Here is a 14,758-nt window from a genome sequence, read left to right as displayed (position 1 = left end):
TAGCAACATAGTCATGTGGCTTGAGAAACAACAAAACAATCAATATAAAAGTATTTTAACCTATTTTTCTTTTTCATCACCCAAGCATTCCGTCCATACCTTTTTGACATCTATTTAGAAGAATATTTGCTCCTGTTTTGACACCAGTTATTGTAGTTAAAATTAATATTTTAACATAAGGTATTGTACTTAAACATAAAACTAAAAACAGTTTTACAATGTGTTTTTGTGAAGTTCACAATGAGTCACATGCTCTATTGAATGCAGCAATGGTTCAAATTAGATGTTTGTCATGTCAAAATTCTTAATTTATGGTTTTCGTATGAATTAGGAACACAAATTACCAATATTGACAAATCAGAATATAAAATAAGAACCCCATATCTTTTCATTTTGCTGAGATATGGTTTATGTACTAAAACAAACACAGTGGCCCTGTTCATCTCTTTCCAATTTTGGAAACTATCCCTTACACACACACTTCAATATATGACATGTAAATAACCAACTGACAGTTTAGAATATCTTACTAGTGATTTTCTAGACCATTTTAATCTGTTATAACATATCTTCTTTCAAACAAACATTTGAAGAAGGTAGGTTGTGTCTTTAGTCTACTCAAAATTTCATATTTTGTTTAGACCTAATTACAGGTTAGTTACTAAGCTTAATAAATTATAGTGGAATTCTGTGGTATCAATGTAGTAATTTTTCACTTTTTGGTTATTTAACTGTGTACATGAAACCTAAAAAATTTCATCTCTTCAACATGCAAAATTTTAAAAGACTTTGCAATTTACCTCAAACAGCAACTGAATTCAGTAGGCATAGCTAGAAGACATAACTGTTTGTTTCACTTTATTTACTGTTCTATATTTTAAGAACAATAAGTTTAATAACATTTCTAAATAGTTATAACCTACATAAATATATAATGTATAATTTAAATATGATTGTATATTATAAAATATTACTTGTCCATTGAAACATAGCCAAGATAAAGCCCTTTGTAAAGACTAAAGATCAGTTTATATTATTGGATACAGTGACATGAATGCATCAATGCAACTTATGTTAGCCAGGTACAACTGACAGGCCAATATTATAAAAATAATATATATATATACATTATGAGACTAAATCTATTTGGACTAAACATTTGTAGTCATTCTATTTTTTTTTTATGGTGGTTAAAAGGTTGGTCAAATTGACAGATCCTACAGTGATGGCAGAGAAAATCAGACAAAATATAAAGTCTTACTAAAAACAACCCTCTGAAATGTATTTAAAGGTTTCAGAGATTACATGAATAACATGTAAGAATTTTAGGATGAAGAGTAATTTTTAATGACATGAAAATCATTTTGCACTTGGACTAGTAACAAAACACTCAAAATTTTTCAAACATCTTTAGTAAAAATACTTCATTAAAACATCTGGTTTTTTGTCTACAAAATACTAGCAATCTTTATTAAAAGTCTATCGAAATTTGTGCATATACACACACACACATACACACTGCATCACAAGTTACAGTATAAATTCTTAATGTGTGCAAATGTGTATACAAACTTGTGTATGTTATACCGAGCACTTCTTGAAAGGGGTAATGACTCCTTCAGCTATTCAACACACAACATTTGGTACTTTTATCCCAAAGTCTCTCAAAGCCTGGTACTGCACTGAATAATGGCAATGATACTTACCTTTAAATACACATGTAAGTTATCTTTTAAACAATTGCTTTCATGTTAACAGAAAATGAAGAAAAGTTAAAGTAATGAAAATGCAATAAGAAAGATTTCAGCTGATTCAAGTCTACATTGAGTAGAAAGAAAAGAAGCAATTGAGTGACACTAGAAAACAAATTTTGCAAAACAACAGTGTAACAAATATTTTAGTTGATTCAAGTCTAAAACATTCAGAAATGCTTAATATTTAAAAAGATTTGAGATTTTATTATGTAACATGATATACCTGAACTCAAAATTCTCTTCCCCTTAGAATATTCTAGCTTTAAAAACAAACTGCAGTTTTTAACCAATTAAACCAAAATGTATGCATAACTACAAAAAAGAATGTAAACTGCATACCTCTTCTCTCATATATATATCTTGAGATATCAATAAATCTGTCAAACCCAACAATACTTTGATGATGATCATGTTTATAATCAAGAGAAAGAGTAGGTTTTCCTCTATATCAAGCTTTTAACAATTCTTCTGGATTTGGCATAATTATTCACTTCAAAGGTGTATTGTTGTGTGACCATAATTCTACTGCTCTAAACAAGTTACAAAATTATTTTAACTTATTTAAAGCTTATTTAATCCTAATATCATGGGCTGCATGGAATCCCACACAACTTGTGACCATGAAAATATCAATGAGAGCAATTGTATTATGATTTTTGATAATGTAGGTACATCTTTACAACATTTTGCAGATTATTAGAAAACATTAAAAGTATTTCATGTTCAAAATATCAATTATTTTATTAACTTTCAATGTTTTGTACTTAATGTTTTTATCATGCCTTTTTTATTTTAAAATGTTAACTAACAAGCAAAGTAATTTTGATTTTAAGATTAAAATACTTTTATGCACCAGAACATTCTCAAATTTCACATGCAAAATTTATATCACCACCAGATAATTATCAATATTTTTTTAGAAAAATCTGTATATTTTATCTGTAATTTCCACTACTGTAAATCTGTACAAGGTTGAGTCAGTCTAACTGGTCTTGTAACCACCATGAAAAATTAGGAAATACATGTAAATTGTTGTTGTTTTTTTCTCATTCTAGAATGACTACAAATTAAAACCCAAAAAACAGAAATGCTTAGTCTAAATAGCTTAAAACATTATATAAATTTATGTACATTTATTTTCATTCCACGTACCTTCCAGCTGTGCCTGGCTAAATTACAGAAGCTACAATGATGTGATACATTCTTATGTTACTGTATACAATATAAAACTGACCTTTATAAAGTGACCCATCTTTCCTGTGTTTTAGTGGACTAGTAATTTGTAAAATAGTGTCATATTTTAATTATACAATGCATAATATATGTACATCCATTATTCCTATTTACAAATAAAACTTAGAACTGTAAATAAAAGACATAGCAAACAAATACCTCCTCCAGTAATGAGCTTTATACTCATTTTGTTGCTTCCCATGAGTTCCTAAGAACAAACTTGTACATGAAACAAGTAAAATGAAAATTCTTTTTTAGGTTTTATAAACACATTTTGAAATAACCAAATAATCATAAGTTAACATATCAATATCATAGAATTCCACTCTAATTTATCAATTTTAGTAACTGAACTATTTAAATCTAAAAAATATGAAAATTTGAGATCATTAATTTCTTATCTCACCACTTAGATTCTAGCATAAAATGAATAAAAAATCTGAATTTTTCATGCACAACACAGTAAATTTCAACTTACATTATGTATAGTTTCACAATTCTAAGTTGGCCAAATTGACCAAGTTGGTTCTTATAAAGATAAATGATGTTTAATATCTTGTTAGCTAACTGGAAACTGAATGTTAGACTTCTGAACAGATGACTAAAATGTAACCATACAATTACAGGATTAAAATATCTGTCAATTTTCAGTCACATTTCACAGGAGAAAAATAATCCACACATTTTATTTGAATATTCACAAATGTTATTTCAACCATAAGCTGAAAAACAGATATAACAAACTACAAATTATATACAAATCCTTCACACAAAGATACCTGATATCACCAAACTTTAAAAACTCCATAGATTATAGTTTTATCTAGTAGCTTACCTCTCAGTATTTCAGGCACCACTCCAGAATATTGACAGGAAATGCCTAATGTCTCCTGAACAGCTGCACTTATTTTAGCATCTCCAACTCCAAGTATCACTTTCTCCTTTTTCTTTCCTTTTGGAACATTCGTTTCCAAAAAAAGTTGAAGATCCTCATGCATTAAACCTAAAAATAAATGAATTTGAAAGTTCTTTGTTGTTTTTTTTACACATAAAAGCACTATAGTTAATGAATAAAAATAAAAAGATTAAAGAAAAATAACTAAAGTAAAAAAAAAATAACAAAACAATAATCAATTCACGTTTCTAATAACTTCATAGGAAATAAAACCATTTGTTTCTGAAAAATACTTGTAACTTCTGGCAGAAGAAAACCTTTTTGGTTTAATTTTTTCAGACTTTGTAATCAAATATGGTTAGCTTATCTTCAAATTATAGCAAAGTGTTATAATGTCAAATTGATAATTATTTTAGAAATAAAGTTTTTAATTAGTTTGTCATTTTAATAACATGACTAGGAAATAAAATGTAAATTTGTATGTTCAAACAGCATAAACATTTGTTGTTGTTTTTCAAGGTACTATAATGTGTTGAAATTCTATATGCTCAGGATTTTTAGAAAACGTTTTCTATATTTAGCATGTGAAGGAATAGATTTCTAATAAACTAAAGATAGTAACAAAAACACTTTAATTTACAAAATTCTTGAAAGAAAAACAAGGGAGTGTGTAACAAATAACTTTACAACATTAGAAATTCTAAGGCTGCAGGGCCCACATTACTGAAGGTGCAAATTTAGTATTTTGAACATTTCAATTTAAAACTAATTTTAATTAATCAAAAAGTGCTTAGTTTGCTTGGCCTCTAAGCATGTCACTTCTATTTTCCAAAACGGAAATCAGACCATGTTCTACAATAATAAAATGTAATGTCTTAAATCCTTATTTTTTTTTATCCAGCCTTACCACAATCAAACTGAATACTACATAGCATTTATGAATTGTACAATAAGAATCATAGACATTCTGAATAAAACTAAAGATTCTCAGATCTAAGTTATATATACACCCTAATTAAAATTGTATCCCACTTTGTGTTAAGTGGCATAAAAATGCATTGAAGGTAGACTTTATCTGAACGGTACAGCCAAATACTGGATATTCCCTGTATGGATATGTTTGTAAGTGTGTATGTATTTCTGTCTAAACAAACAAATGCACAGATATTAACAACCACACACAGCTTTTTTGTATTTAAACCCACAAAAGAATAAACACAAAATAGTCAGTGTGTAACTTACCTTCTGAAATACTGTTTATGTTATCCAGAGCATATGCTGAATTCTTAAATGGAGAAAATGCAATAAGCTGTACAATAGTCTTGAACTTGGACAAATCTAGTATGTTTTGTTCTACCTGGGCCTGAAGCATTGAAACTTCTTCATATTCTTTAACACGAAACAAAGAGTAGCCCGAGGCATGTTCAAACAGTAAAACCATCTGTGTCTGAAACATAATAAAATCAAATGTTTAATTTCATAATATAAAATAAATAGATACATATATTTTTGTTAGATTACAAATGAAATTAAATTATACTTGTATTTTGGCAGCAAATTTAATTTCATAACATTATTCATTTACTACATTTGGCTTTTAAAAAGAACTTCAAAATGTAAAATCTGTTTAGAAATGTGTACATACTGTGAAAAGTGTACATCTTTTTCAAGCAATAATTTTCTAATCTTCAGCTGACAGCATGGTAATTTTACACAACAGACAAGAACACCAGATACAAACCACGTTACTTTACCATCTTTACAAAAAGCAAGGCTTAAGTTATGTCACCTTGCTGAAAGCAGAAAAATAAGCTAAACGTAACTGTTAAATTTGATTTATGTATATTATCAATTTATCATTATAAAAGTAACCACAATGTGAATGCTAGAAACCTATAAGGTTAAATGAGAATTCACATGAAAGAAGTTGAATACAAACAAACTTCCTCAGAAATGTCTATACACAAGCTGTTTGCGAGTTATTTAATTCATTTGTATAACCTGACCTATGAAGTCACTGTGTCATATGAACATTTTCCTTACCTAAAAATGTACTTCCAATAAAAATTCACTCCCACACAGTTCAGATATCTATCTTGAGCATTTGCCATGAAGATTTGCACACTACTAGTTTGGAACAACTCCCACCTAGTTTCACCTGTTTCTGATGTGAATTTTACTAATGCATAATGTTATAATATGACAAAAGCCATCCACTGATAAGGACAACACACCTCCATGCATAATAGTTATTCCTATGTACTTAAATTTGGAGCAACTTCATTTGAAAAAAATCCCTTAGTGTTATTACAGTATATAACATGAATAACTAATCAACAGCTTAGAATGTCCCCAGAGTGGTTTTCTCAGCCATTTTAATATTTGAAAAGAAAAAGCTACTTTGTTCTTTTGATTCAAGTTTTCAAGGAGGTAGGTTGTGTCTTTAGTGTATTTAAAGTTTCATATTTTTGTAACCTAAATAAATTATAGTGGAATTCTATGATATCAGTGCAGTTATTTATGATTTTTTGGTTATTCAACTGTACATGTGTATATATATATAAAACCTAAAAAACAAATGTTTTATATGCTCCATATATGAAATTTTTAAAAGGTTTAGCAACCTACGTCCAGTAACAACCGAGTACAAAAGTCATAGTGAGAAGTGATACTTGCTTTACTTCTTGATTTATTGTTCTATATTTTAAGAAAATAAGTTTAATAATTTATTTCTAAATAGTAATAATATATATATAATGTATACTACTTTAAATGTGACTGTATATTACAAAATACTAATCCACTAGAAGACTAAAGGTCAGTTATATATTATTGGATATGTGAGCTAAGTGTATGTACATTGCATAAATGCATGTTATATAATGTTAGATGGGCATGTCTGGAAGGTGAATATAATAAAAAATAATAAATATATTCGTAAATACATAGTTTTATGAGACTTAAGGTACTTAAACTAAACATTGGTATTTTAACGCTATAATATGTAGTCATTCTAGTATGAAAAAAGCAATTTATATTTCCTAATTTTTTTATGATGGTTACAAGACTGGAAAAGTGGCAAACCCCAAACAGTTATAGAAAATAACTTAAAAAGAAAAAGTCTCACTGAAAACAAACATTTGAAACATAGTTAGGAGGTTTTAAAGATTACACAAATAATATTTGAAATTTTTAAGATGAAGTTTTTTTTCAATCATAACATGAAATCACTTTGCACTCAGACTAGTAATGAAAGTTTTGATATTTTCACAAACAAATCTTTAGTAGTAAAATATATTTCATTAAAAATCTGATGTTTTTTTGTACAAAAAAATTGTAATCTTCACTAAAAGTAAAATAAATTTTTTGAAGATATACGTATATCAAAAACTATAGTGCAAATACTTAAAATATGCAAATGTGTAGATGAACTCTTGTATATTACACCAAGCCTACAACAAAAGGGTTAAACATTTCTTATAGAGTATGTCAGCTTCTATTCACCTCCTTTAGGTAAATTTCTACTTTTTTCTTTGTATCATTCAATGTCAAGAAAATATTTCTTTATTTCCCTGCAAAAAAATCATTATCTTTTTTTATCATCTGCTTCCTCCTGTTTTTTTTGCAGGTTAATAAGAAAGAAAATAATGTTATGTTACTCTACTACTTCCCATGATTAAATGATATGTAGTTTTGCAAACTTGTATTATTCTCTAACAAGATATACACATTTCTAGATTTAGAAAATTTCAAACCAACAACTACTACTAACGAATGAGACTGGAAAAATGGAAACACAGCAACTTATGTAACCTAAAGTATAAGTTACATAACAGTAAATTCATATTAACTTTTGATCAGAGCAAGCTACCAACTTAAAACAAAACAATAAACATGCTAATGAGTAAAGCTGCTATATTTTTCTTACATTCTTATTTATAAAAATTGAAATGCACTGTTTCATCAGTTTAGTACCCTTTCACAAACCAATATTTTTGCCCATAAACCAAATAGCTCATGAAGTTCAGATAGCTTCAGAGATTTAAGCTAGTTCTAAGTACAAGCATTAGCTAACAATGCAAACAAATCTCAATAATAAATGTTTAACAAGAAAGTGCAAGTTTTTACATTCCTTCCTGTAGTTATATATGGTTTGCATTTCTACTTAGAAGGAAAATACAACAGCCTACTTTTGAACTTAGAAAATTCTAAAAATGAGAAATTTGAGTCGCATGCATCACATATTACAGAAAAATGATGATTAAGCATTGTTTTAAGTATTTCTTTTTTAAACTGAAATTGACGATACAAATGAACTGAGTAGTTGCCCCCAAAGCTATTGTAGCCAATCAGCTTCCACCATTGTTGGTAAACTTGTGTTTGATACAGTCCTTGACTAGTATTTACTAGTGGACAAAAATGCTCTATGAACTTTGTCTAGCATAATTCCAACTAGCTTTTGTAACTAAACAAAACACAGAGCAGGCAAAGTAAGTATCCCAAAGTTCTGAATATTCGTACAGGTACAATTATTTATTTTCAGGTGCTCTTCCATGCTGTACAATACTTATTCAGGACTGTATGATTATTAAATTTTGGCTGACAAGTCAAGAAAATCTGCCAGTATTGCTTCCTTGAGAGAAATAGTGGCCACCTGCTTCCCCAGCAAATCCACAAGTAAGTATCACTCACGTAAGTCATTTTGAGCCAAGCAAGTGTGGGGTAAACAATCTAATTATTATAGCACTCTGTGATCTATCGAGAGCCATGTCATAGAAGCATTTCCATTGAACACAAGGGAAATTGGCAAATTACCAGTCTGTAACTAGCAAGTTTGCTTAGATGGTTGATAAAATTAACATTACAGCATGTTTATTTTATTACACTGCACAACAATTTTTTTCAAAATTTTGCTTCCTGATACGTTTTTGCTGATTGTGACAGGTACATGGTGGGTATGCACAAATATAATTTTGGTTTTGCTTTATCACATAGGAACTCTGAGAAATAAACAGTTAACTGTTTACCGGCAATAACATATTTAATTGCATTTATGTTTCTAATACACTATTAAGTTCAACATAATTAAAAGTGTTTTGCTCCTGATTTTCGTTTGTATTCAATGTCTGGTGCATCACGTTGCAGTGTCCAAGCATTGATGGATTCCAGTTGCCCTGATATTGTTTTTCCATTGTAGTAATGTCCTGGTGAAACCTTTCACTGTGTTTGTCACTGACAGCATCAAGATTTGCGGGGAAGAAGTCCAAGTGTGAGTGAAGGAAACGAATCTTGAGTGACATGTTGCACTTCATTGTTTTGTATGCTTTGAGAAGTTTATCTACCAGCTGAGTGTAATGTGGAGCTCTGTAATTGCCAAGAAAATTGTTAACAACATCTTTGAAGACTTTCCAGGCAATCTTTTCTGGCCCAACTAACAGATCTTCAAACCACTTGTCACTTATAACATGTCTGATCTGAGAGCCAACAAAAATGCCCTCTTTGATCTTGGCCTCGGTTATTCTTGGGAACATCTGTCTTAAATAACAAAAACCTTCGCCTTCTTTGTTTATTGCTTTCACGAAATTCTTCACAAGTTCCAATTTTATGTGAAGAGGAGGCATAAAAATCTTTGCCGGGTCGACAAGCGGTTCATGCACCACATTTTTCTGTCCTGGAACTAACATTTTATGGAGTGGCCAGCTCTGTCTAGAATAATGTGACTCTTTGGCATGACTGTCCCATTCACAGATAAAACAATAGTACTTTGTATAGCCGAGCTGCAGTCCCAGTAACAGAGCAACAACTTTCAGATCTCCACAGATATTCCAGTTGTATTTGCTGTACCGGATGTGCTTCAGCAACATTTCCATGTTCTTGTAGGTTTCTTTCATGTGTGCTGCATAGTCAACAGGTATTGAAGGATGAACATTGTCATTGTGTAACAGAACCGCTTTGACGCTTAACATTGATTAATCAATAAAGGGATGCCACTCTTGCGGATCATGGTCACAACACAAAGCAGAGAACAATTCGTCGATGTCAACACAGAAACAGAGACTGTCAACTTGTGCAAAGAATTTGGTTATATCATCTTGGTAGCTTCAAAAAACAGAAATTTTCGTATCTGGTGACAGCAAATACCATTCCTGCAGTCTTGAACCCAGCAATTTAGCTTTTGCTTTTGACAGACCCAAATCTCTGACCAGATCGTTTAATTCTGACTGTGTTATGAGATGTGGATTGCCTGAGAAGCACAGTTCAAAATCTGAATCAATGTCACTGCCAGTCCCCTGCATTGCAGTTTCTTCGTCTGGTTTGTCTAAGGTCCATTCCTCTGGTGGTTTCGGAATTGGAAGGCTGTCGTCATGTGGCACAGGTCTCATTGCTGAAGGCAGATTAGGGTATTCAATTGACTTCTTGTTTTTGGCAGAGAAACCAGACACATTAGTCAAGCAGAAGTAACAGTCTGTCACATGGTCTTTCTATTCTCGCCATATCATCGGGACAGCAAACAGCATTGTCTTTTGAGTGCCTCTAAACCAAACTCTCAGACAGACAGCAATGCTACATTCTGAAACAATACATACACACTATAAGGTCTATATTAATCCAATGAGCAGCATCTGTGTATGCAAGCCACTCTTATAGCCTGCTGAGACAGTGTCAAGCTAGCTCCGGCATGCCCGGACTGCATACTTCCACAGAACAGCTTCCAACCTGGCCTGATTTCATGCCTGGACATGTCCAGACTGCACAAAACATTGTTCATAGGTCTCTTACAGAAACGAAAATTTGTGGACACAAATATAAGACAAAACTGAAGATTTTGATGAAACGGTACATGATGGGCAAATCTGAATGTGATTTTCGTGATCAGCAGCCAAAATTCTATAAGGAACACCCAACAGTGTTCAAGAAGCAAAACTTTATTGTGCAGTGCTATTAGAGAATATTAAACATCAAAAGGTGTGTGCACATGTTTTACTTCCTCCCTAGAAGATTGTGGCACTTGCTTAGATTCTGACCAAACCAAATCTAAACAATTCTTGGAATCATCTGCTCCTCTTCCTTCATGGCAGAAGCAGGTATTGTTTACTCACAACTCATTCATCACTCTGCCTAATGTTCATTCACTTCTCTCAATTCATTCATCATTGCTCTCGATTTCCAAAATCAAGGGCAAAAACTCATTCTCAAAAACATGACAAATATGAGCTGGCCAAATTGTGGGAGAAACACAACAAACAGTATGATCATTAAGTCAAGATCGATCCAGTAAGAGCCTTGAAAAACAATCTTGATGGTTCAGAGAATTGTCTGTATCAGACAAACAGGTGGATCATGTTAGAGTCAAAATGACATAATTCAGAAAGAAGCTTCTTCAATCACAAGCACCAGACTCTCAAGGATTTGCTGAAGACCATCACATCTCCTAAATATATACCTATCAAACGACAGAAATCACCCCACATTGATGAATGATGATAAATGTCATAGTGTGATAGGATAAGATAATTGGGAGCTTTACTATGATTATGAAAAGGGAAAGTAACAGACAATCAAGTAATGATAATGTGAATGACAGCAATATGGAAACTGTGCAATCAATAGTAATAGTGCTTTCTTAACTTTATAACGAGAGGTCACAGGCCAAAAGCAATATTACTGCCTGTTGATTTGCATTCAAATTTTATTGAACTACTATTTTATGAATACACAACAATACATTTGGTAGCAAACTGTAAATTATAATTCAAAATTTAATATTATATTTGAATTAATTTCTTAAGTTAGAAGTAAATATTAAATGAACACCTCTAACTTCTGATTTTTGTGAGTAATGTGGTGTGTTAAATATAGCACTTGTTAAGAAGGTGTTTTTGATGTTAAAATTCTGTCTATAGTTTTGTGCAATTAAGAACTCAAGTTACCAAAATTGACAAGCTAGAATATAAAATAAAAACCTTATATCCTTTCATTTTACTATTATATGGCTTAAATAATAAATCAAATGCAGTGGTCCCATCCATCTCTTTCCACTTCTGGAAACATTCTTATATACAATTACTTCAATATGTGACATGTGAATAACCAATCAATGCTTAGAATGACCACCTAGTGGTCTTTCTCAACCATTTTAATCTGTTAAAAGGTTAACATATCTTTGAAACCAATAATTAAAGGAGGTAGATTGTGCCTCTAGGCTGCTTGAATTTTTTTTTTTTTTACCTAAATGCAAACTAGTTACTAAGCTTAGTAAATTAGTGGAATTCCATGGTATTAATATAGTAATTTTTCATATCCATTAATTTAAAGGAGAAAACAAAAGGTACTGTTATACAATGCTTTAGAGAGGAATTTAAGATTATATACAAAACAAAAATAATGTAAGTGGTCCGAATAAAAACAAACACAAAGTGCTTTGGAATTATTTTTCTTATGAAATATGATTTCACAACCAAATAAATTGAAATATGTTATCTTTGGTTTTTTTTCAGTTTATGCAACATCTGCTATTTAATTTTTCAACTGCCTTCAAACATGTGGTCAGCTACTGGTCAGTTACCTTCTTTCTTTGTGAACTTGACAATGACTGAAGAATGTTGAAACATTGTTCACTCCTCTACATAGAGCTTTCTCTACCCATACCAACCGTTTTTACATATATATTTTTCTCTACAAGTGAGTTTTCTCATCATCACGAGTAGGAGTATTGTGTTTAGAAACAAGCTCATCATAATGGTGCATGCAAAATGAGTTGTTGAACAAACTCTGCATTCTACTATGGTGACCAATTCAGTGACTAAAGACAAAAACTATCAGATTTATTATCACAGACATCCTAACTGTCAAAATATGCATGTGAACTATCCTAAGAAGCAAAAACCCACTAGGCTGGCAAAACTAAGTATAATAACATACAAGCTATATTATTAGATACCTTTGTTTTAAATAATGTACAGGAATAATGAAGGCATATAATTCACTAGGGATCTTTACAAATCCATCAACTCCTTCCTTGTATTAACACATGATATCCAGATAATGTTTTTTATAACTCATATAAAAGCAACTGGATTATTAGAGAATATGACAGCATGAATAAACAGATGCAGATGAACATACACATTTAGCTAAAACTATATAATTAGTCTATTCAATACAAATGTAGGCCTATGCAGGATTGCAGCAATATTTTAAATAATATACTGCATAATTTTTAATGCTTATACTTATATGAATGTTAAAGTGCAATTCACTTTCCTCCTATGTAGTTTTAATTCTTTGCTTGAAAGATGAAGTAATTTATACATTTACATTGCAAACTGCCTTTAATTATGTTAGCTGCAAGGTAACGCATTTCAGTTATATTTCCCATTTAAAATGTGAAATCACTCAATTTTATGACTAAAGAAAAGGATCTTGGCATGGTGTTGGGTACATTAGCAGAGCCATAAAATCAGTGTATTTTTAGTTTTAATAACACTCACAGAATTTTAAGGTTTTGTTAGGAGATGTAAATATCTGTAAACAAATCACCAATGATTTCTCACATTGAACAGAGGATTTAGTTTTGATACAAAAAAGCAGTCAGAAGAAACAAAAAAATTCTTTTTCACAAGCAGCTTCATACTTCCTTCTTACAAATCATTTCTTACAGGCATTGCAAAATTTCATACTTACGTCCAATTGTACATTTCTCACACAAATTATTTTCAAACGTTATTTCAAGGTCTCCATTATGTAAGACTAAGTGCTTTGGGAGATTATACTAAACACTAATTTGTAAACGTAAAGCACATTCCTAAATCTCTGTACTACCAGTAAGATTAAGATTATATTACACTTGGTAAAATGTCTACAAGACAAGAAAGTTCATTAATAATTAACATATGAGAATAGTCAGCCTTTTGATTAACAATATTAACGTTTTTATTAAACTCAGTTCAGATTCAAATATAACTTCAACTGTAAGTCTACTATAAAAACATTAAAGACAATCACAATAAGTGCAAAGATTCGCTAACTACAAAAGCCTCCTCTATAATATATAATTTAAACTATACTAGATATAATTTTCACCATTTATACGCGGATACAATGGATATCCTGAGGCCAAATCGCGTTTAAAATATTGTCGTTAAGCCTAACAACGGATACAAGGATGGCGATATGTGAAATTATACCTGGTAATAGTACTAATAATCATTTTTTAAAAAATATAACAGTATAACACATCTTACCATTTTGTTGAATATTTCATCCACCGCTGTAAAAATTTCATTCACTATAAAACAATTCTTTCATTCAGGTTAAAGGCACAAACAACTTTTCAACTGAAACACAAATCTCGATAGGTACATAAATCAACGTTTCCACATGGTCGCAAATTCATACAACGAAGAACTATTGACAGATCTCTGTTGGTAGGTGAAAGTTAATTGACAAAACTTTTGGCTTAAATTTCTTGTTGAATCAGTTAAAACAAAGAAACCGAATAAGTCAAGGAAGTTTAATGAGATGTTATAAAACATGTTTTGTTTCAAAATGTATAAATTATTTCAACATATATTTTTAAATAATTGTAAGTTTTGTTGATATTATATGTGATTAACAGTATTATCATGATTTCTTATTTCAAAATTTATATATATATCAAACTTCAATCTAAAAGCAACAATTTCGTCGACAAAAATAATCGATATCTTCGAAAAGCACTATTAAAACACTATGATAACTAAATGACTGATTAACGTTTCAAAGCATAGTATTATACACTTATTAATATACAGGAATTATCTAAAAATGTATTTTCAAATAACTATTGGTATTTATTTTGTAGCTTGGCTGGTTTGAATTTATGTATGTGAGTTTC

The 14,758-nt window shown here is 30.5% G+C and overlaps 1 protein-coding gene across 1 annotated transcript in view; it reads right to left on the bottom strand.

Annotated features, from left to right (window-relative positions):
- Positions 1–14,288, bottom strand: part of Nop56 (Nop56 ribonucleoprotein) — a 48,323-nt gene extending 34,035 nt beyond the window's left edge. Inside the window, exons 1-3 of the mRNA XM_076460956.1 lie at positions 14,127–14,288; positions 5,125–5,329; positions 3,823–3,990 (exon numbers count right to left, since the gene is read on the bottom strand). Coding sequence (XP_076317071.1) covers positions 3,823–3,990; positions 5,125–5,329; positions 14,127–14,129 — 376 coding nt within the window. The 5' untranslated portion in view covers positions 14,130–14,288. The remainder of the gene's footprint in view (positions 1–3,822; positions 3,991–5,124; positions 5,330–14,126) is intronic.
- Between the last annotated feature and the right edge of the window lie 470 nt (positions 14,289–14,758).

The sequence above is a fragment of the Tachypleus tridentatus genome, chromosome 10 (assembly GCF_004210375.1).
Source record: "Tachypleus tridentatus isolate NWPU-2018 chromosome 10, ASM421037v1, whole genome shotgun sequence".
NCBI classification, from domain to species: domain Eukaryota; kingdom Metazoa; phylum Arthropoda; class Merostomata; order Xiphosura; family Limulidae; genus Tachypleus; species Tachypleus tridentatus.
The sequence above is the reverse complement of the archived record's forward strand: the minus strand, read 5'-3'. Positions and strand labels throughout refer to the sequence as shown.